Here is a 23,251-nt window from a genome sequence, read left to right as displayed (position 1 = left end):
GGGCTGGGCTCCGAGGGCACAGCTGCCCAGCCGCAGGCAGGCGCCTGGTGGGCACGCGGGGCTCCCGGGCCACCCGGGTCTGCTCTGACCCCTCTGAGTCCTGCGACCACGACCCCTACTCACACCTCCAGGACCGCACGGTGGAGACTCTCATCCAGGTGGGCGTGGCTGGCTTGATGCTGTTGGCCCTCTAGAGTCCGCTATTTCAGGCGGGACACGGCCAGAGAAGGACCCAAGATGCAGCCAGGAGGTGAACACAAGAGACAACAAGCCCGCCATTTGGTGAGGCAGATCCTTGCATGATTAGAAGGTTCTGGAGGAAAACCTGCAGCATAAATTGAGGGAACTGTCTGTTGAGAGTTTCAAGGGGAGTGGACGCCGGCAGGCTGGGAGCGGCCGGGCTGCCGCCGCCGGCGGGGCCGCTCCTGCAGGCAAACGGCAGCGACTTCCCTCCTCACCACTGCTGCCCGTCCTTGACTCGTCCCCTCCTTTTCTCGCTCCTGTGACACGTGACCGCAGCCGCATCAGAGGTTTGAGCCCACGCCTAAACTCACCTCCGTGCTCTGACCCACTTTCTTGTCATACATTTTGCTTTAGTTTTAATTTCCACTTTCGCCGGTGTGTGCTGTTGACCTCTGACCTCCGCTCAGAAACAGAATACGGTTTAAATAACTGAATACGTGGGTGAAGATCAGGTGTAGTTTGGAACAGAGAAATCCAAAACCACTCCCCCGAACTCCCTCTGGACCCCTCAAGCCTTTCTCTCCTCCAGGGTGACACGTGGAACAGTTTCTCCAGAAAGACCATCAGTTTGAGTGGAGCACATGGTGTTCGGAGTGACAGACAGCTGGTGCGCTGGCAAACAGGCTCCATGAAAAATTCACTTTTTCAAATGCTCTCATTTATTTACATTGTCTGTTTCTTTGCTAAATACTCCCTTGTGGCCCAACTTCGAGATGGCGGTGAGGATGCACTGCATCACAGCTGGGATGTAATGAATAGAATCGTCTTTCGCAAATGAATACGAAGCCAGCTGCGGCATCGCACAGATGACCCTGGGTCCTCCTGTTGTGTGGGGCGTGGTAATTTCCACCTCAGCTTATGCCACAGTTCCAGTGACACTGTGATGGCCCAGTCCTAGTACGTCGACATCAGAGGTGAACAGAGAACAGTGGCACAAAGGACTGCGGGAGAAAAGCTGACACCTAAAGCAGGGCGTGGGCTCCCACTGGGAGGCACGCGCCCAGGCAGGTCGGACGTGCCCAGGCCTCTCACACTTGCGTGAGCCCCCCTGCCGGCCCGTCCCACCTCTGCCCCTCCCTGCTCGCGTGGGTGAGCACCGGATTCGCTGCTCGCAGGTAACTCCCCGACTGTGCATGTCCCGTGTCTCTTGGCATTTTCTCCCTTTCAGCTTCCTGCCCTTTGCTGTGAAATGTCAACACACACATTTCATGCATATATTCATGCACCTGAGCACTTGTAAGTTCCCTCTCCGTCTCTGCAAAACACCCAAACACTGGCCTCTGGGACTGCCGCAGGCAGTGTCCTCACTGCCTTCCTTCTGAAACTCACAGTATTCGTGGGTCCCTCTTTCTACTCCCCATGCGCCTTAACTTTCTAATTCCAGTCTCCACACTGCACCCCTACACGATTCCCTCAAAGCCGTATCCCAGGTTCATCACTGGCCCTTCAGCTGTATCTTCTCCTTAATGAAAAAAGTATTTTAAGTGTATTAATGGAAGTATTATTTTTTAAGCTATAAAGCATTTGCCCAGTTCATTGCTAAAACTCTATATCCTTCTATAATATAATCACTTTCATTGTTTCAAGATTTCATTTTCCTTCTTTGATTTGCAGATGTGTAAGCATGCCTCAGTGAACACGCTCACAGATCCCTAGCATTCCGTTTCCTGGGGTGTGACGGTGCGAACGGCTGCCTCTGCAGACGGCCTTTCACAGCACGGTGCATCGTTACTAGGGTTCCTCTTTGATGCACATTCCTGCTGGACGTTCAGCTCCCTGATACTTGATTTTCCATGGAGAGTTTCTCCCAGATCTGCCTGACTTTCAGAGCTGAAATGAGTGAACCATGGCAGCCGCCGTGCCTTGGGGCCTCTGCTCTCCCAGACTTAGCATCTGACTGGGCACTGGCCGACAGGGATGGCCCCAAGGTGAGCCTCACACTCACACGTGGGACAGACACCCGTGCAGGACTCCAATGAATTGAGTTCATTTGACAAACACACAGGGGACACGGCTCGGTGCAGACCCTGGGGCTAGGTCAGTGGGCAGAGACACCCTAATGCTTGTCCACAAACGTGGGAGAGGGGCTGCACTGCTTCCAGCCGTTACCTGGAGCCCTGCCTCTTCCCTGCCTGTGAGGACCTGGGGTCGCTGTCCTGTCCACATGGAGATGGAAACCTCCACTCTAATGACCCCCTGCTGGACTCAGGCACTGGTGGTCACTAGCTATCACTTTTTTTTGTTGTTGTTGTGGTTCCCTCCTACTTTGGAAACTTTCATTTTCTTTTCCTACAATAACCCGTGCCTACACACTTCATAAAACACGGCCAGCCCTGCGCAGTGTCAGGGGCTCATGGGGGTCTTGAGCGGGCACGTCGATCGTCCACCTTGACTGCGGCATCTGACACCTGGACCTCAACGTCTGCCCTCACACGACCGAATCAGGTCGGGAAACTAACAAACACCGGGTCCTGCCCACGTCCCGGCACAACCTTTCTGAGGAGCAAGGCTCAGACAACCTGCTGCAGGCGGGGAAGGGGCTCAGAGACTGGACTTCAGGGCTCCAGGTACACGGGCAGTGGATGACGGAGGAATATTTAAATAAGAACTGATTTTCCTTGGATTTCCGGTCAAGATAGTGGAGTGGTAGGACCACGAGCTTGCCTCTCCTCATGACTAAAACAAATCCAAAACTGAATGCTAAACAACCATTGAAAAAAAGACTGGAACCTAGCAACAAAGATCTTCTGCAACTGGAAACATATAGAGGGAACCACAGCAGGATGGTAGGAGGGGCGTGCTCGCGGTATAATTGGGCCCCATACCCCCGGAGTGGGTGACCCACAAGCTGAAGAACAGTTAAGTCGCAGAGGCCCTCCCACAGGAGTGGGAGCTCTGAGCCCTACGTCAGGCTCCCCAGCCCAGGTCCCGGCATTGGGAAGAGAAGGAGACCCCGGGACATCTGGTTTGGAAGGCCAGCAGGGCTTGGCTCCAGGAGCCCCACAGGCCTGGGGGAAACAGAGACTCCATTAGCTTCAGAAGCTTACACGGAAACTCATGTGCACCAGGTCCAAGGGCAGAGGCAGTCATTTCACAGGAACCTGGGCCAGGCCTGCGTGCTGGATTTGGAGGGTCTCCTGGGGACGTGGGGGACAGCTGCAGCTCACCCAGGGGACACAAAAGCTGGTGGTGGGCATTCTGAGAATGTTCATCTACAGGAGCTTTCCTGGAGGCTGACATCTTGATTGGATCATTAGCACCAAGACCTAGCCCTAAGGAAGCCTCAGGTCAAATAACATACAGGGTGGGAACACAGCCCCACCCATCAGCAGGACTTCCTGAGCCACAAAGGCCTCTAGACACAGCACTACCCACCAGAGGTCCAGGACCGAGCTTCACCCAGCAGTGGGCAGGCCCCGGCTCCTCCTGCCAGGAACCCTGCATGAGCCTTTAGTCGGGCCTCATCCACCAGGGGCAGATGCCAGAAATAAGAAAACAACAATCCCAAAGCCTGTGGAAGGAATCCACACATGCATAGAAAGACAGACAATATGAGGAGGCAAAGGGATATCTCCCAGGCCAAGGCACAAGATAAAACCCAGAAGAGGTGAGAGGAGATAGGTAATTTATCCAAGAAACAGTTTACGGTAATGATGGCCAAGATGTTACAGAACTCAAGAGGAGTAAAGATGCACAGAGTGAAGTCTTTAGCAGAGAGTTTGAAAAAATAAAGAATATGTAAACAGAGTTGAAGAATAAAATCACTGAAATGAGTAACACACCAGAAGGAACCAAGAATGGAATAAATGAGGCAAGAGAACAGATCGGTGAGCTAGCAGACAGATTACTGGAAATCACTACTTCAGAACAGAAAAAAGGATAAAAAGGAATGAGGACGGTTTAAGAGCACTCTGGGACAACATGAAGCGCTCTAACATTCACATTATAGGGGTCCCAGAAAGAGAAGAGAGGGAGAAAGGACCTGAGAAATTTTTTGGAGCGATAATCAGTGAAAAAGTCCCCAACTTGGGAAAGAGAACAGTCACCCAAGTCCAGGAAGCGCAGAGAGTTCCACACAGGATCCACCCAAAGAGGAGCACACCAAGGCACACAGGCATCAAATTGACAAAAATCTAGGAGAAGATATTAAAATTAGCAAGAGAAAAGCAACGAATAACATACAAGGAAACTCCCATAAGGTTACCAGCTGATTTTTGAGCAGAAACTCTACAGGCCAGGAGGGAGCGGCACGATATACTTAAAGTGATGCACGGGGGAACTTACAACCAAGAACACTCTGTCCAGCAAGGCTCTTGTTCAGACTGGATGGAGAAATCAAAAGCTTCACAGATAAACAAAAGCTAAAAGAACTCAGCACCACCAAACCAGCTTTACAACAGATGTGAAAGGACCTTCTCTAGTCATGAAACCATAAGAGAACAAAAAGAAGAAAGACCTACAAAAGATTGCTCTGGCTGCTCGGGGTCTTCTGTGGTTCCTTATAAATTTGGAATTGTTTGTTCTAGTTCTGTGAGGAACGTGGCAACTATTTTGATGGGGGTTGCGTTGCATCTGTGGATTGCTGTGGGAAGTGTGGCTAATTTGATAGCGTTGATTCTTCCAGTCCAAGAGCACAAGAAATCTTTCCGTTTCTTTGTGTCATTTCGCTTTTTGGAGTATAGGTAACCTCCTTGGTTTTTTATTTCCAGGTGTCTTGTTATTTTTGATGTAATGGAAATATTTATGCCGCTTATAAAATTCTCATTTTTGAAGTGAGTAAAAGAAAGTGAATGAAGGGTCGCAAATGGCAAAATAGCCTTCTTTCCTGCGGGTGAGTTGTGCTCCATTACATACACGTGTGCTGCGTCCCCGTTATCTGTTCAACTGTTGGTGTGCACTTAGGCTGCTTCCATATCTTGGCAGCTATAAATAACGTTGCCGCTAATAGCAGGCTGTTTGTATCTTTTTGAATTAATTCTTATTTTGTGGTTGGCTTTATTCCTTTGATAACTATGTAAGTTTAAAAAGCTAAAGCTCTGGATGCTTCTGGGGAATGTCATTCTAAGTGAAGTAAGCCAGAAAGAGAAAGAAAAATACCATATGAGATCGCTCATATGTGGGATCTAAAAAAAAAAAAAAAAAAAAAGGAAACAAAACATAAATACAAAACAGAAACAGACTCATAGACACAGAATACAAACTTGTGGTTGCCAAAGGGGAGGAGGGTGGGAAGGGACAGACGGGGAGTTCAAAATGCAGACCCGATAAACAAGATTATACTGTATAGCACAGGGAAATATATACGAGACCTTGTGGTAGCTCACAGAGAAAAAGAGTGACAATGAATGTATGTATGTTCATGTACGACTGAAAAATTGTGCTCTGGAATTTGACACAACATGGTAAAATGATTATAAATCAATAAAAAACGTTTTAAAAAAGCTGAAGCTCTAAACGTTCTTAGAAACAATGAACAGTATGTATATGTAAATTAAAAAATGAATGTGCAGTGAAAAAACATGAGCTATCAAGCCATGAAAGACATGGAAGAAACTTAAAAGACACATTACTAAACGCAAGAAGCCAGTCTGAAAAGGCTACAAACTGTCCGATCCCAGCCAAATGACAACTGGGAAAGGCACAGCTACAGGAACAATAAAAAGATCCAGGGGTTTCCAGGGGCTTAGGGGCGAGGGAGGCAGGGAGGGATGAACAGATGGAGCACAAGGGATTTTTAGGGCAATGAAATCCTTCTGACACTATAGTGGTGGCTACGCGTCATTAAGCATCTGTCAAAGCCCACAGAGTGCACGTCAAGAGTGAGCCCTAATGTGAACTGTGGACTCTGAGTCATGATAAGGTGCCCATGTCGGCTCACCCATGCACCAACTACGTCACGCTGATGAGGGGTGTTGAGGGGAGGGGAGGATATATGTGTGGGTGGGGAGGGCTACGTGGGAACTCTGCTCAGTTCTGCTGTCAACCTGAAATGCTCTAAAAAAACAAAGTCTATTTTAAAAAAAGAATTGGCTGTTCTCTCAGGTCAGAGCACTAAGCCACACCCTGTCCCATCAACCTGAAGACAGAACCACAGGATGAGAAGGAGACTCTGTCCAGGAAAAAGGGGCACCGAGGAGGCAGGAACAACTCTGGGGCTATATCCCAGGAGGTGGGGTGGACGCTGTGCAAGAAAAAAGAGAAGTGATGTGGACTGTGACGGAAATACACCCACACTCCGGGGCCAGGAGAGGAGTCGTGGTTCCTGCCCTTGTTTCCCGGTGCTTCTCCTCTGTGCTCATTGCCCCCTTGGCCTCCACCGAGCTGTAGGTAGACGTTCAACGTGCGTCTCTGCTGATCTGAGCTCTGCAGACCAGCAGGAACCTGCATCTGCCCTGAAGATGTGAAGGTGAGCCGGGTCCATGGTGAGGACCCCGCAGGGCTGAGCTGATGGACGGCTGAGGACGAAGGAGGCCCCACACCGAGGCTCTGAGAGGGAAGGGCGTGGCCTGGGCACCCTCACCTGCAAGGGGCGCCTCAGGAAGACACCGGGTCTCTTTGCTGATCTGTCATGGAAACGAGAGCCAGGCTCTCAGGAAGGGGCAGTTCCCCTTCCCGTGGGGCTGCTGACGTGACAGCCCCGTGACGGGGAGGACCAGCCTCTGAGCGGACACACCCTGTGGGTCTCCGTGCTGAGGGCACCGTGTCTCCTCCATCTGCACAGCCTGGACCACAGGGAGGAGGCGCCATGACCCCCACCCTCACGGCCCTGCTGTGTCTCGGTGAGATTGAGGAGGGGAGGGCGGTCCTGGTCTGGGAGCCACGCCTGCTCTGTCAGGAGACCCCAGGGCTCAGGACGCTCGGGGGAGGGGAGGTTCTGCTCAGGGTTCAGGGGTGAATCTCTCACAGGGACCTCTCTTCCAGGGCTGAGTGTGGGCGTGAGGACCCAGGTGCAGGCAGGTGAGTCTGTGCCCAGGTGTCCCCGCTCCCCCCTCCTCATTGTGGGGATGGGCCAGCCCCTCCCCGGGCAATGGGGATGGGGAACAGCAGCTCTGGGCTGAAGGAAGGGGAGGCTGGGGGCTGTGGGGCTGAGAGCTGGGGGATGGGGGTGGGAATGTCTTGTGACCCAGGCCTCTGATTTCCTTCCAGGGACCCCCCCGAAACCCACCATCTGGGCTGAGCCAGGCTCTGTGATCCCCTGGAATAGCTCTGTGACCATCTGGTGCCAGGGGACCCTGGGGGCCACGGGGTTCATTCTGGATAAAGAGGGAAGCTCAGACCTCAGGGATGGAGGAAGCCCACTGGAGCCCGGGGACAAGGCCAAGTTCTCCATCCCACACATGACAGAGGAGCATGCAGGGAGGTATTGCTGTTACTATATTAGCCCCACTGGCTGGTCAGAGCGCAGTGACCCCCTGGAGCTCCAGGTCTCAGGTGAGGAAGTCCCATCCTGGCCCCTTATACTTCTTGAGGCTCTAGGCTATTTATTGGGCTCTTTGCTCCCAGGGGAGCCCCATAGGCAGGGGTGCAGTCTGGCCACATTGTGGGGCTCATTGGTAAGAGACACAGAGTGTGAGAGACAGTGAGACCTGGGGGCCAGGAAGGGAGGAGAGGCTTATGGGAGGGACCAGCCCCTACAATCCAGGGCTGGTCTTTCCCCCAGGTGTGTCTGGGAAGCCCTCCCTCCTCACCCCTGCAGGGATCTCTAGTGACCTCTGGACAGAGCCTGACCCTCCAGTGTTGCTCTGATGTTGGCTACAAAAGATACGCTTTGTTCACGGCCGGGGGTCAGGCCCTCCCCCAGCTTCCTGCCAGGCAGCCCCAGGCTGGGCACTCTCAGGCCGACCCCGCCCCGGGCCAGGTGAGCGGCCTCCACGGGGCCAGCACAGAGGCTACGGGGGACACAGCCCCCCTGCCCACGACTCCATCTCAGACCCCGAGCCTCTGGGGTCCCAGCTCCCCGGACACCGTCCTATAGAGAAGCGTCCCGTGTGCGGGCTCTGCTCTGCACGGCCCTCCTGCGCCCGCCCGGGGGCCTTCCTGCCGCTCCGCTCCTGGCGCTCGGAGACTCAGCAGGGCCCGGGCAGGGTCGCTGGGGGGACGCGGCGGGGACGGCACAGCACGTCTGTGTGCGCTCCCGTCTGCTCTGCTCCTGTGCGCGCACTTTTACTGCTCTCTCCTCTTTTGAGAACTTTTCGGCAATGCTTGCTGATATAAATAAACAAATCTGTGCAAAAAGACAGAGAAAGACGATGATGGGGGCCTCCCTCCTCTGTCCTGTAAACGCTGTTGTGTCTCAAATGCGCTCAGTCCCGAATGTCAGCCCCCTTCTCCTCTGTCCCCCTCTCTAAACCCCACAGGCGTGGCCTGGTTCCTTACTGAAGAGCAGACTGAGACCTTTCTGGAGACCTGCCTCCTTACCACCTGTTTATTTCAAGGAATTGACCCGCCCAGCTCTATACGCATTAGTTTCCTCCCTGTCTCACCTGCGTGTCTGCCCATATAGAGACACACACACGTATGTAGTCTATACGTGGGTCCAGAGCTTAATACAGATGCACACGTTGACGTGTAACTTCAGTGTTTCATGGATACATGTGTACTTATGTGTTGCATGTAATATATACAACGTAACACATTTTAATAAAAATGCACGTAAATATGTATCTTTTATCTACAGGTAAGTATATACCTCATATATAAACACCACACTTATTCCTCCACTTCAACATCTACAGATATTTGTCCAAAACTCTGTATCTTCCATCTCGTATGTTGCCATGTTGGTTGTGGTCTCCCATGTATTTCACCCCCCGAGAAGGCAGGAATAAGCCTTTTAGAACCTGTTGCTGTTACATCACTTGTAGAAAATATATATTTGCATGAGTGTGTGTATGTCTCACTCTAATATATCTAACTGCATGAAGAATAATTTAATAAAAGGATAAATAGATGAAAAGTCCAGGAGCACAGAGGGAGCCTGGCCGGGCAGAGACAGGGCGCGTTACAGGGCCGTGTAACAGTTGTGCTGTGAGAACTGGGGGCACCTGACAACACAGACCCCAGGACAAGGGCTGTGTCTCCCCGACTCCTCACTCACCCCCACTGTGCGATTCTCAGGAGCAGCTGACACCACCCACCCATCACAAAACATGTCAGACCCCACAAGTGGTGAGCAGAGAAATTCTCAGCTACGGGGCTGGGCTCCGAGGGTCACGTCCTGGCAAGGGGAGGCGGGTGCCCTGGGTGGACATCCAGGATGGTGGGGTGATTCTGATCTGCTCTGACCTCAGTGGCTTCTTTGTGCACAATCCCTAGGCTCACGCTCCCAGGACTACACAGTGGGGAATCTCATCCGCATGGGTGTGGCTGCCTTGATCCTGGTGGGCCTTGGGATCCTGCTGTTTCAGGCTCGACACGACCTTGGAAGAGCCCAATGCGGCCAGGAGGTAAACACAGAGGGAACGACGCACCGTCCAGCGCGGTAGAGCCTCGAAATGGTCTCATGTGCCCAGGAGGTCCTGGAAGAGAGTCTGCAGGGGACAATGCGCGAACTGCCTGCCGAGACCGTGGAGGGAGAGACGCGGTGTGGGTGCAGGAGAGGGGCGGGGGAGTCCTGGGGAGGACCTTCCTCTCATAAACCGTGGTGCTTCCCCTCCCCGCCGCTGTGACTCTCCCTCACTGCCCCGGCACCTCGCCCCCTGTGCCGTGGGGCACATGCCACACGGCAGGGCTGTGTCCGCACCTTACACACCTGCGGGTCCTGGTCCACTTTCGTGTAATATATTTTGCTTTATTTTTAATGCCCACATTCACTGGTGTGTGCTATTGACCTCCATCCCATCGCTCAGAAACAGAATACGGTTTAAGCAGCTGAATAAATGGATGATAGCACATAAATCCAGAACTGTTCCCTGAAACCCTCTGTGGACCCTTCAGTCCTTCTTTCCTCATCAGATGACACCTGGGATAGAGTCTCCAGAAGCAGCATCAGACTGAATGAGCACAAGGGATTTAAAGTGACAGCCAGGTGGCATGCTGGCACCGGGCTTTAAGATGCATCATTTTTTAAAAAACCCCTAGACATGTGGCATTTGTGTCTTTCTTTACAGTACATACTTTCTTCATGGCCAACCTCCAGGTGCCATGTGCATGTACTGAAGGCACAGCTGGAAGTAATGGATTGAACTGTCTTTGTCAGATAAACGTGTCTGATCCAGCTGGAGCACACCTGATGAGTATGATGTGCACAGCTTCCTCTCCTTGGAGGTCATGGCAATTTCCACCCCAATGTCTTGCCACAGCATCAGTGCAGTTGTGATGTCAAAATTCCAGCACCTCCACAAGAGAGGCAAGAGAGGAAACAATGGCAAAATCAATTTTGTAAGAAAACAGGCGACGCCTAGAAGCTCCATCAGTTCCTGGTAGGAGTACACAGTGCTGCGGTCAGTCTGGGGAGCAGATCAGAACCACATGTGAAAAGGAAGAGACACCAGCTCTGGCCCACAGCTAGCCACCCCAGAGGGAAATGTGTGTGTGTGCGACAGTCCTTTCATGAGCATGTTGACAAAGGTGTCATTTTTTTTAGACAATATGACAGACATCACCCTCATAACGACTAATATTTGTGATGCATCTATGCAGTGACATATTTTATGAGAGTAAAGATGCACAAGTAGAATTTACAAAAAGAATATAGATCATTTTTTTCAAACATGAGATTAAATAAATGAAGGAAATTGTAAGAAGCACGAGTCTAAGATTATTCTTTCACACACATAATTTTCAAGAGGAGAAAACACGTATTCTTCAGGGGGCGTCACTAATTTTAGCTTTATAAATAAGGAGAAAGGAAACGTTTCTCTCGTACCCACTATGGTGGGAATGTGTAAGGAGACGGTGGGCATTTCGCTGAGGATGGAAACCACAGGGTCTGTGGAACACGGGCACTGTTCTCACTGACTCCCACTTGTGGACTCATAAGTCCACTCGCTGCTTTTGGTAAATGACATGCTTCTATTCATAACTTCTGTCTATTTTCCATACAATATAGTGAGACGGACATGAAGAAGGGTGGAGAAAGCCATAGCCTGCAGTGGGCACTGGATGAAGTGGATCTTCATCAGACAAAAAGCATTGCTCCTGGTCTGTCATAGCAAGTACATCCCATTTTGGCATTGGGGGTTCCCTCAAAACTTGATCAACACTGTCGCATCAGCATCTCCTGAATCCAGTCACACAATGAGCCACTGCCCAGATGAGAACCTGGGTCCAAACAATTTGCCCAAAATCACAGAACTGCATATCAAAAAGTATATCAAAAGAATAAATTACTTAAGAATAGACTTAACCAAGGAGGTAAAGATTGACATTCTGAAAATGATAAAACATTCATGAAGGAAATTAAAGATGAAATAGAAAGATATTTTGTGTTCTTGGATTGGAAGGATTCATATTGTTAAAATGGCAATACTACCCAAAGCAATCTACGGATTCAATACGATCCGTATCAAAATATCTATGACATTTTCCACAGAAACTAACAAATAATCCTCAGATTTATATGGAACCACAGAAGACCCCAAATTGCCAAAGTGATCTTAAAAATAAAAAACACAGCTGGCGGTATCATGCTCCCTGACTTAAGACTATACTACAAAGCTACAATAAACAAAACAGCACGGTAGTGCCATGAAAATAGACACGCACGTCAATGCAACAGGACAGAGAGCCCAGAAATGAGCCCACATACCTCTGACCAATGAATCGATGACAAAGGAGACAAGTCTGTACAGTGGAGAAGGACGATCTCCTCAATCAGTGGTGCTTGGAAAACTGGACAGCTCCATGCCAAAGTTTACAACATTTCCATACCACATATGAAAATAAACTCAAAGTGGACTAAGGACCTAAATGAAAACCTGAAACCATAAAACTCTCAGAAGAGAACATAGGCAGATCACTCTGACAAATCCTAGCAGCATTATTTGGATCTATCTCCTAAAGCAAAAGAAATAAAAGCAAAACAAAACAAATGGGACCTAACCGAACTCAAAAGATGTTGCACAGCAAAAGAAACCATTACCAAAATGGAAAGACCAGCTACTGAACAGAAGACCATATTTACAAGTGATAGGACTGACAAGGGGCTAATATCCAAAATATACAATCAGCTCATGGTACTCATTGTAAAAAAGAAAAACCACAAACAACCCAGTTAAAAAGTGGGTGGAACACCTGAGCAGACATGTTTCCAAAGAAGACACGCAGGCGGCTCACAGGCACACGAAACGATGCTCAACGTGGCTAATTATTAGGGAAGCTGAAATTAAAACAATAATGGGATATCATCTCACACCTGTCAGAATCTTATCAAAAAGGTCTACAAATAATAAACGTTGGTGAGGATGTGGAGAAATGGGAACCCTTGTACACTGTTGGTGGGAAGATAAATTGGTGCAGCCACTATGGAGAACAATACGGAGATTCCTCAAAAAACTAACAACAGAACTACTGTATGATCCAGCAATTCCACTCCTAGCTATATATGTTGGAAAAAAAAAAACACAAATTCAAATGTTTATAGCAGCACTATTTATAATAGCTAAGATTTGGAAACAACCCAAGTATCCATCAACAGATGAATGGATACAGAAGATGTGATACATATCTATACATACACAGTCTGGAATATTACTCAGCCATAAAAAGAATGATATTCTGCTATTTGCAACAACACAAATGGACCTGGAGGGTTGTATGCTTAGTGAGATAGGTCAGACAGAAAGACAAATATGCTCATGTTCTCACTTATATGTGGAGTCTAAAAAATAAAATAAATGAATTAAGATAACAAAACACACTCACAGAGAGAACAAACTAGTTGTTACCAGTAGGGAGGTGGAAGGCGGGAGGGACAAGATAGGGTTATGGGACTAAGAGATACAAACTATTATGTATGAAATAGATGCACAACAAGGATAAATCGCACAGTCCAGGGGAAATACAGCCATTCTTTTCTAATAACGTTCAGTGGACTATAATACGTAAAATGGTCGAATCACTATTTTGAACACCTGAAACTAATATAAAATTGTAAATCAGCTATACTTCAATTTAAACAACAACAATACGTAAAAACGGCAGACCTGAGGCTTTTCCCTCAAGTGAATGTTAATCCAGATTTCTACATCAGGTCCATCACAGTGTTTTTAAGTTGTGCTTGGAATCCTACACATTTAAACACTAAAGAAGAATAGGTTTAATACTTTGATAAAAAGTTCATGTTTTAGTCTTTCATGTTTAATTGGTTTAATCAGTTAATCTGATGGGGACATTTGGAAAAGGAACTGAAGTGTGTGAAGCAGACAGAGTTAAGTCACTAGAAAACTTGTCGTGGGCCGTCTTGTCTGTCCCTGGCCTGGTCTCTACGAGGCAGCTTCCAGTGTGAGTGCTCCCTCCCGCCTGGACGTAGCCCTCTCCTGCTGTCTCAGACAGCAGCCTGACACACTTTAAACCTGGCTGTCCTCCTCCTACTCCTATTTCAGGGTTTTGTCCAATCTTTCTTCTGTAGCTTTCTTATTATCCTGTTTTTATATTGCCCTCCTTTAAGATAATATTGTCTCCTGACCTTCACTGTAACTGCTGAGAAATACGTCACCCAAAGTCCCACTAGGAAGGCTTCCAGTGGGAGCTGAGCACTGTGTCTGGCTAGTGAGTTCACCAAAATGCTGCTGCGAAGAAAACTCAAAGGTTCCACGTCAGAACCCAGGAGTTGGGACGCCTCCCCTAGTTCAGGAACGACGCGCTCACCAACCTGGTCCAGCTTTGACCGGAAGTGCACGGGTGTCCAAGTCCACAAGCAACCACCATCTCCCCACTCTTCCTCTCATCTGTGTGGAAATAGAGAGAGTGTGAGGGTGATTTCAACATGGGGTCACGGACAGCCCCAGCCCCTCTGGTGGGTGCCGAGATGTATATCTCATCCAGTGGCCCTTAAATGTATACGAAATGGAATGTATCAATGTGAGTTTTTAATTAGCATACGTTTAATGTTGAATATTTTAGAGGCATATATTCTTAAATTGCTTGCATGCAGAAGACTGCATTTTAAGCCCAGGTAGACCTCTTCCCTCCATTGGTGAGCTCTGTACCACGAACACGTTCTACAGGACATCACTAGACTTTGTCTGAAAGGGACCATAGGAAGTCACATCGCAGAGATATTTCCAGTTTGGTTCAGGACACCGCAGTGAAGCAAATATCACAATAAAGGGACCGCTACAAGCTTTCTGGCTTCCCAGCGCATATCAAAGTTATGTTTACACTGTACTGTAGCCTATTCAGTGTGCAACGGCATTATGTCTAAAAGAACCCCCAATTTACATACCTTAATTTTGAAATCCTTTAGTTTTAAAAATGTCAAAAGAACTGCAACTAGTAGCATCAAAGGTCACTGGTCACAGATCACCATACTAAATATCATCATAATGAAAAAGCTTCAAATATATGCAAGGATTACCAAACCATGACCCAGAGACATAAAGTGAGCAAATGCTGCTGGAAAAGTGGCCAAGAGACCTTCTCTACACATGGTTGCCATAAACCTTTAAGCTGTAATAAAATAAAATGAAATAAAATGCAGTATCTGCAAACCACAACAAGTACACCTGTAGATGGCTGTCCGTCGCAAGGTCCGCCATTAACAGGGTCACTCTGCGCCGCCCACTCCTGCTGCAGGTTCCCCCCTCACACACCTGACCTCTCATAGAGGTCTCTCCCAGGGCTGTCCTGGGAGTCAGGCAGGTGCGGCCCCTCCTGCCCGGCAGGGGTGCACTGTCTCAGACTTAGCATCTGCTCAGCTTTGCGCCATCAGGGATGGTCCAGTGGGAGCCTCACTCCCACACGTGGGGCAGACGCCCATGGCTGACGACACTGGATTAAGTCTGTATCTTGCAACACAGGTGACATTGCTCAGTGCTGACCAGGGGCTTGGGTCAGTAAGCAGAGATAGCCCAGGGTCCACCCAGAAACAGGGGGAAGGGGGGCCACAGCTTCAGCCTTCACCTGGAGCCCTGACCCCTCCCACCTGGGAGGACCTGAGGGCCCTTTTCTGCCCACACAGGTGGGAACCACCTCCCTGTGACTCACTGCGGGTCCCAGGCACTCAGCTGTGTCCTCTTTTCTGTCTCATGGTTCCATGTCTCTTTCAGAAAACTCCACGTCTCTTTTTCTGAATATGACTATTCATACGTATTTCAGAAATATTATAAGTAGCGCTTACTGGTATTTGGAGCAAGCGAGAGCTCTTGAGTGCACGCACAAAGCATGCACCTTGAGTGTGGACACCATGGTCCCCTCATGTCCCAAATCCATCATGTCTTAACCTGGTGTGACAATTAACAGTGACTGACCCCTCCACGCACTGGGATCTGTTTACCCTACAACTGCCCAGAGGAGGGCAGGTCATGACAACATGACATCACCAAGGGTACAGACCAGGAAGTCGGAGGTTCCTGTCCCAGATCACACAGACAAGGACAGATGGGTATTTAAAGGTCATCTTTTTCTTCAAAATCAGAGGTCCAGCCTGAAATCACTGTCCCCTGAAGTTTATAGGCAGGACCAGAGGATGCGGAAGAGAGATCTGTTCAAATAAGAAGGGGCACTGAAGAGGCAAGAATGACTCAGGGGCTTGTTCCCAGGAAGCTGTGGTGGACGCTGTTGCGGACGCTGTTGCAAGAAAGAAGAGAGAAGTCTGTGATGGGGGCAGTGACGGAAATGAACCCACACTCCGGGGCCAGGAGAGGAGTCGTGGTTCCTGCCCTTGTTTCCCGGTGCTTCTCCTCTGTGCTCATTGCCCCCTTGGCCTCCACCGAGCTGTAGTTAGACGTTCAACGTGCGTCTCTGCTGATCTGAGCTCTGCAGACCAGCAGGAACCTGCATCTGCCCTGAAGATGTGAAGGTGAGCCTAGTCCATGGTGAGGACCCCGCAGGACTGTGCTGATGGACGGCTGAGGACGAAGGAGGCCCCACACGGAGGCTCTGAGAGGGAAGGGCGTGGCCTGGGCACCCTCACCTGCAAGGGGCGCCTCAGGAAGACACCGGGTCTCTTTGCTGATCTGTCACGGAAACGAGAGCCAGGCTCTCAAGAAGGGGCAGTTCCCCTTCCCGTGGGGCTGCTGACGTGACAGCCCCGTGATGGGGAGGACCAGCCTCTGAGCGGACACACCCTGTGGGTCTCTGTGCTGAGGGCACCGTGTCTCCTCCATCTGCACAGCCTGGACCACAGTGAGGAGGCGCCATGACCCCCACCCTCACGGCCCTGCTGTGTCTCGGTGAGATTGAGGAGGGGAGGGCGGTCCTGGTCTGGGAGCCAGGCCTGCTCTGTCAGAAGACCCCAGGGCTCAGGACGCTTGGGGGAGCGGAGGTTCTGCTCAGGGTTCAGGGCGACTCTCTCACAGGGACCTCTCTTCCAGGGCTGAGTGTGGGCGTGAGGACCCAGGTGCAGGCAGGTGAGTCTGTGCCCAGGTGTCCCCGCTCCCCCCTCCTCATTGTGGGGACGGGGCAGCCCCTCCCCGGGCAATGGGGAGGGACAACAGCAGCTCTGGGCTGAAGGAAGGGGAGGCTGGGGGCTGTGGGGCTGAGAGCTGGGGGATGGGGGTGGGAATGTCTTGTGACCCAGGCCTCTGATTTCCTTCCAGGGACCCGCCCCAAACCCACCATCTGGGCTGAGCCAGGCTCTGTGATCCCCTGGAATAGCCCTGTGACCATCTGGTGTCAGGGGACCCTGGGGGTCCAGGTGTTCCAACTGTATTCAGAGGGAACCACAGAGCCTTGGGACAGACAGCCCCCACTGGAGCAAGGGGACAAGGCCAAGTTCTCCATCCCACACGTGACAGAGCACTACACAGGGAGACACCACTGTGACTATTTAAGCCCCACTGGCTGGTCAGAGCGCAGTGACCCCCTGGAGCTGGTGATGACAGGTGAGAGGACACTCAGGGGTCCCAGCCTCGGGCTCTGCCCTCAGGAAGGGGGGCTGCTCCCAGGGCCGTGTCCCTCTCACAGCCCAGCCCTGGGGGAGGTGAGGGAGCCGTGAGCCCCACTGAACAAGCGGCCCCTTCTCTCTAGGAGCCTACAGCAAACCCAGCCTCTCAGCCCTGCCGAGCCCCATGGTGACCTCAGGAGGGAACGTGACCCTCCGGTGTGGCTCATGGCAGGGATTTGACAGGTTCATCCTGACTAAGGAAGGGGAAGACAAGCCCTCCGGGGCCCTGGACGCACAGCCACAGCCCAGCGGGCAGACCCAGGCCCTGTTCCCTGTGGGCCCCGTGCCCCCCAGCCCCAGGTGGACGTTCAGATGCTATGGCTGCTACAGGAGCAAACCCCAGGTGTGCTCGGCCCCCAGCGGCCCCCTGGAGCTCCTGGTCTCAGGTGAGGAAGTCCCATCCCGGCCCCTCTGTGTCCTCATGATCAGTTCAGGGCCTGGCCCAGGAGAGCCCCTGTCTGGTATGGAAGTAAGGGGGCTCCAAGGGCAGGTCCCGGGAGGATCATGCAGAGGGAGACGCACCCCTCAGAGGTGTGAGGGGGGCCCTCCCGGGGGGGGCCTCCCAGCTCTCCCCTTCCTCGTGCCCTTCCCCAGAGCTCGCCAAGGGTGTGTAGGGAAGGCCGCACTGGGGTTAGGGGTGGACACAGCAGGTACAGGAGGAGAGTGTGATCAAACACGGGGTCTCTGTGGGGAGCTCCTGTCCCTCGCCCTCTTCTGGTCCCCTTCCCAGGACCCTCTGGGGGACCCAGTCCCACCTGTATTGGCCCATCTCACAGCTGTGACTCAAGGGCCTCGCTGGGGCAGGTTGAGAGTGTGTCTGAGGATCTAATGCCCCCTCATTACTCAAGCACAGGCTTGTGTCCCCGGGGGGCTGGGAGTTGGGGCAGAGATGCCAGATTGACCACAGGGCTCTGGGGTTCCGAAGCTGCCTGGCTGAAGGGTGGGGGTTCATGGAGGGGGAGGTGTTGGGGCTCAGCCTGGAAGAGCAGCAGCCCGGCTGCCGTGGGCAGAAGCACCCCCGCCCTCACCTCCTGTCCTGGCCTAGTGTGCATGGAACCCACTGAGGGGATGCCCAGCGCTCTCTGAGAAGCTGGTTTGGGGCAGCTCCCTGACCATCTGGGCCCCAGCTTCTCCATTTGCAATCGAGGAGAATTCTGGCTCAGCTCTCGAGGGGCATCTTAGTTCTGACCCTGCAGGTGACTGTCTCAGGTGCAGGAGGTGGGCAGACAGGGTTGGGTTGTCAAGGGCCCAGGGAAGAACAGAGCGCTGAGAACCCTGATGTCATAGTGCTTTTCCATCAACCCCGTGGTACTCAGCCTGACCTTATGGAGGTGTTCTCGTGACAAAAATCAGAATCAAACAACAAGAAGCAAGGGCTGGGAGGTGGGGCTGCAATGCAACCTGAGCCCTGCCGCTTCCCAGCCGCGGGCGCGGGCAAGTCCGTTCCCTGTCTGAGCTCCCTGTCTGAGTTCCTTGTCTGTGAAGTATGTCTCTTACCTGGGGCTCTCCTGGGCAGGGCCCTCAGAGGTTCGCTAAGAGATTTAGGTGAGACCATGGAAGTGACAGCCCTCTGCATGGGACGGGCCCACCCAGACGCTCACCCTTAAGTCCAGGCAGGCCCTGCCTGGAGGTGTGGGGTCTGCAGGGAGGAGGACAGCTCTTGGCAGGACTGGGGACTGGGGACGGCACAGGGTCCATTCTAAGCAGACCCGCTTCTGAGCACTCTTGTTTTGGTCCCCCGAAGCCTCTGATGGTTGGAGAATGGGAGTGACAGCTCAAGAGAGGCTGCGACACATGAGGACCAGGGGACAGGCCACTCCAATCAATAAGGAGACCCCAAACCCAAAGCTGGCTGACAGCCTGGAATGCAGCATGAGAACAGCACAAGGGCACCTGCAGTCCCAGGGTCTGGTACCAGCCTTGCCACTTCCGGGCTGGGTGACCTGGGACACTCGATTTACCTCTCTGAGCCTCAGTGTAAATGTCTGCACAATGGGTGGTGTTGGGAGGGACATTCACATGTTGTAGGTTTGTTGTGAGAGTTAGAGATGAATGCACAGACCCCAGCACGCGCCTACAAACAGTAGGTGCTCAGTCAAATGGCATCATCGGTTCATTCATTGCATCCTTTGTGCCCAAGGTCTTGGAAAGTACCAGAAAGTTTTGATTGGGGTCTCTGTGACCTTCGTCTTGCTGCTCTCCCTCCCCCTCATCCTCCTCATCCGACACAGGCAGCAGAGCAAACGCAGCAAGTCAGGTGGGTAGAAGATGCAGGGTCTGGTCTACCTGGGAGGGGAGCCCTTACTCCAAAGATCTTTCAACTGGCTTCGTAGGGAACCATCCAAAATGTGGCACCAAAAACATGGCCAAACGCTCAGTTTTGAAAATTCTAAAATTAAAAAGTCCAAAATTTGTAGGAAGTTCTTTCCCGCCCAACTTCCACTCCATAATCTTGGACAGTGATCTGGGGCTCCCGGGAAGAGTGATTGGGAGGGGAGGGGTCCTGCCTGGAGGTAGCAGGGGTGGGGGTACCCAGGACCTGAGGGACCATGCTGGAGATGGGGGGGGGGGGAGTCACAAGAAGGTGTTATTGTCAACCAGGAGCCCAGAGCCGTGGGGAGTCGGCACAGTGGTGAGGGGTGGAGGAAGATGTGGAAGCAGTTGGGAGGTTAGTTGCTTTGAGAAAATATGTACATATATTGGGGATAATGGGAGCCAAGATGCTCCAGCTTTGTGAAGGGATTTATATATATGCAAAGGCAGTCGGCAAGAATAAACCCTGAGGTGTTCTACAGGATTTAGAAATGTCAGTATAAACTCATTTTTAAAGTACAGGCATAGCAGTAGTTATGGGTGTAAGTGTTATCAAGTCTGGGCACGCCCGTGTGACCACATCCATCCCAGCTATGTCCACCAGTAGGACCCAGACACAACGACAGCCCAGTAGCCATGAGCAAACCTACCTTCCATTTTGGTTTCTAAATACCATCCCCTGTTACAGGGTATTAGGGCCCATCAAGGACTTTTATATTCCATGTTGGGACGGGGGGAGTACCGAGCATCTTGTCATGCCAGAAAGTGCAAAAATTCCCAAAGAATGATGGAGACAAGTCAAAATGACACAGGAGCCAGCTGAAAGGAACTCCCTCTGGGAAAATCAAGAATAAGCTGAGCATCCGGGTAAATGAGAAAACTGGATTACAGTGCACTGAATGAAACAGAAGTCCTTCAGTCCACAGAGATACACGCAAGTGAGCGAAGGCGTAAGTGAGCAAATAAACGGGGAAGAGGAGAAAGCTTTAGAGTAGAATGCCGACTAGTCACTGCAGAAGGAGCAACAAACAGTTCCACGGCATCTGACGAAGACACAAACATCTATCCCCAAACCAATCAAGCTTTAAGGGAAAGCTGAAGGCGACGCCTGGCAGGTACTCGCTTGGCCAGATGGTCAGAGGGCACATCACCAGGGCTGGGAAGGGTGAGCGTCCTAGGCTCCTGATACGGATGGAGACCACCACAGCCTCATTTCTGGGATGCTCATCCAAGAATGCATGGCCCGAGTCTGGTCGGCAGTGGACCTTGGAGGGAACCAGGCTTGGGGCTCCCCCTAGACAACATGAATCCCGTATCCTTGAAGGCGGTCAAGGCCACAAGGGACAGAGAGAAACTGAGGAGACTTCCAGATTCCGGGAGAGTAATAAACAGGACAACCACAGGCAACATAGATTTCTGGGTAAAATTCTGGACCAAAGGGAAAAAAAGAGGCTCTCAGGCAGTTGGTCAAAAATGAATTGGGAGTGAGGATTTCGGGAAAGTGTTGCATCAGTGTAGACCTACCGAACAGGGAGTTTAGGGTCATACAGACAAGTGTTTGTGTCTATGGGAGGCACACACTGATGTATTCAGGGTAATGACGCATTATATCAGAAAAACGATCTATCTATCTATCTACCTACCTACCTACCTACCTACCTACTTATCTATATATCTATGTATCCACCTATCTGCCTACATTCATGTGTATGTATATAGATACATACATAACAGATCTCTCTCTCTCCCCATCCCCCATCCACTCATGTCATTCTACACCTGCATCTCCATCTCCATCATTACACCTACTTTTATGTCTATCTCTATGTCACTTTGGTAAAGTATTACTAAATCAGGAATATAGGTCAAGATGATGTGGGGAAAAACAATTCCTAAAACTTTTCCTGTAAAATAATAAAATTAGCATAAAATCATTTAGAATGTGGAGAGTTAATAAGAACAGCCTTAGAATTTTGAAAAATGTTCTTTTGGATTCATAAATCTTATTTAAATCATCCATGCAAGTTATGTGTGTTCCAGTTTACTCCTGTTTACCTTGAATTTCCAAATGGACAGGGCTGGGGCGAGGGGTGTATGATCTTGTGAGGGCTCAGATCCCCTGAGATTTTTTTTTTACTTTTTTTTATTGAGTTATAGTCATTTTACAATGTTGTGTCATATTCCAGTGTAGAGCACAATTTTTCAGTTATACATGAACATACATATATTCATTGTCACATTTTTTTTCACTGTGAGCTACCACAAGATCTTGTATATATTTCCCTGTGCCATACAGTACAATCTTGTTTATCTGTTCTACATTTTGAAATATCAGTCTGTCCCTTCCCACCCCCTGCCACCATGGTAACCACAAGTTTGTATTCTATGTCTGAGTCTGTTTCTGTTTTGTATTTATGTCCTTCCTTCCTTCCTTCCTTCCTTCCTTCCTTCCTTCCTTCCTTCCTTCCTTCTTTCCTTCCTTCCTCTCTTTCTCTCTTTCTTTTAGATTCCACATATGAGCGATCTCATATGGTACTTTTCTTTCTCTTTCTGGCTTACTTCACTTAGAATGACATTCTCCAGGAACATCCATATTGCTGCAAATGGCGTTATGTTGTCATTTTTATGGCTGAATAGTATTCCATTGTATAAATATACCACTTCTTCTTTATCCAGTCATCTGTTGATGGACATTTAGGCTGTTTCTATGTCTTGGCTATTGTATATAGTGCTGCTATGAACATTGGGGTGCAGGTGTCTTTTTGAACAAGGGTTCCTTCTGGATATATGCCCAGGAGCAGGATTCCTGGCTCATATGGTAAGTCTATTTCTAGTCTCTTGAGGAATCTCCATACTGTTTTCCACAGTGGCTGTACCAAACTGCATTCCCACCAGCAGTGTAGGAGGGTACCCTTTTCTCCACAGCCTCTCCAGCAGTTGTCATTTGTGGACTTTTGAATGACGGTCCATTCTGACTGGTATGAGGTGATACCTCATTGTAGTTTTGATTTGCATTTCTCTGATAATTAGTGATATTGAGCATTTTTTCATGTGCCTATTGATCATTTGTATGTCTTCCTTGGAGAATTGCTTGTTTAGGTCTTCTGCCCATTTTTGGATTGGGTTGCTTGTTTTTTTCTTATTATGTCGTATGAGCTGCTTATATATTCTGGAGATCAAGCCTTTGTCAGTTTCATTGTTTGCAAAAATTTTCTCCCATTCCATAGGTTGTCTTTTTGTTTTACTTATGGTTTCCTTTGCTGCGCAGAAGCTTGTAAGTTTCATTAGGTCCCATTTGTTTATTTTTGCTTTTATTTCTATTGCTTGAGTAGACTGCCCTAGGAGAACATTTTTGAGATGTATGTGAGATAATGTTTTGCCTATCTTTTCTCTAGGAGGTTTATTGTATCTTGTCTTATGTTTAAGACTTTGATCCATTTTGAGTTTATTTTTGTATATGGTGTAAGGGAGTGTTCTAGCTTCATTGCTTTACATGCTGCTGTCCAGTTTTCCCAGCACCATTTGTTGAAGAGACTGTCTTTATTCCATTGTATATTCTTGCCTCCTTTGTCGAAGATTAGTTGACCAAAAGTTTGTGGGTTCATTTCTGGGCTCTCTATTCTGTTCCATTGGTCTATATGTCTGTTT

The 23,251-nt window shown here is 50.1% G+C and overlaps 2 protein-coding genes and 1 long non-coding RNA gene across 7 annotated transcripts in view; all 3 read left to right on the top strand.

Annotated features, from left to right (window-relative positions):
* The window catches only part of LOC106731079 (leukocyte immunoglobulin-like receptor subfamily A member 6), a 39,206-nt gene that overhangs the window by 11,330 nt on the left and 4,625 nt on the right, over positions 1–23,251 (top strand). For all 3 annotated transcript variants that reach the window (XM_032487693.1, XM_032487689.1, XM_032487690.1), the window contains exon 7: positions 19,431–19,547. In XM_032487693.1, coding sequence (XP_032343584.1) covers positions 19,431–19,547 — 117 coding nt within the window. The remainder of the gene's footprint in view (positions 1–19,430; positions 19,548–23,251) is intronic.
* Positions 6,391–10,988, top strand: LOC116666015 (leukocyte immunoglobulin-like receptor subfamily A member 6). Of its 3 annotated transcripts, XM_032487929.1 has the most exons (6): positions 6,391–7,022; positions 7,165–7,200; positions 7,390–7,674; positions 9,361–9,411; positions 9,559–9,689; positions 10,545–10,988. In XM_032487929.1, the coding sequence occupies exons 1-6, from the start codon at positions 6,989–6,991 to the stop codon at positions 10,644–10,646; spliced, it is 639 nt and encodes a 212-aa protein (XP_032343820.1). In that variant the 5' UTR covers positions 6,391–6,988; the 3' UTR covers positions 10,647–10,988. The 3 variants fall into 3 exon arrangements, with proteins under 3 accessions (XP_032343820.1, XP_032343822.1, XP_032343821.1); XM_032487931.1 differs by lacking the exon at positions 9,361–9,411; XM_032487930.1 differs by lacking the exon at positions 9,361–9,411 and having other exon boundaries at positions 7,390–7,603; positions 9,559–10,988.
* LOC102514824 lies at positions 15,753–17,011 on the top strand. Its single transcript, XR_004322900.1, has 3 exons — positions 15,753–16,204; positions 16,719–16,754; positions 16,944–17,011. It is a non-coding gene; the product is annotated as an uncharacterized LOC102514824 (long non-coding RNA).

This window comes from Camelus ferus, chromosome 9, assembly GCF_009834535.1.
Source record: "Camelus ferus isolate YT-003-E chromosome 9, BCGSAC_Cfer_1.0, whole genome shotgun sequence".
In the NCBI taxonomy this organism is placed as follows: domain Eukaryota; kingdom Metazoa; phylum Chordata; class Mammalia; order Artiodactyla; family Camelidae; genus Camelus; species Camelus ferus.
This window is presented reverse-complemented; position numbering and strand designations above follow the sequence as displayed.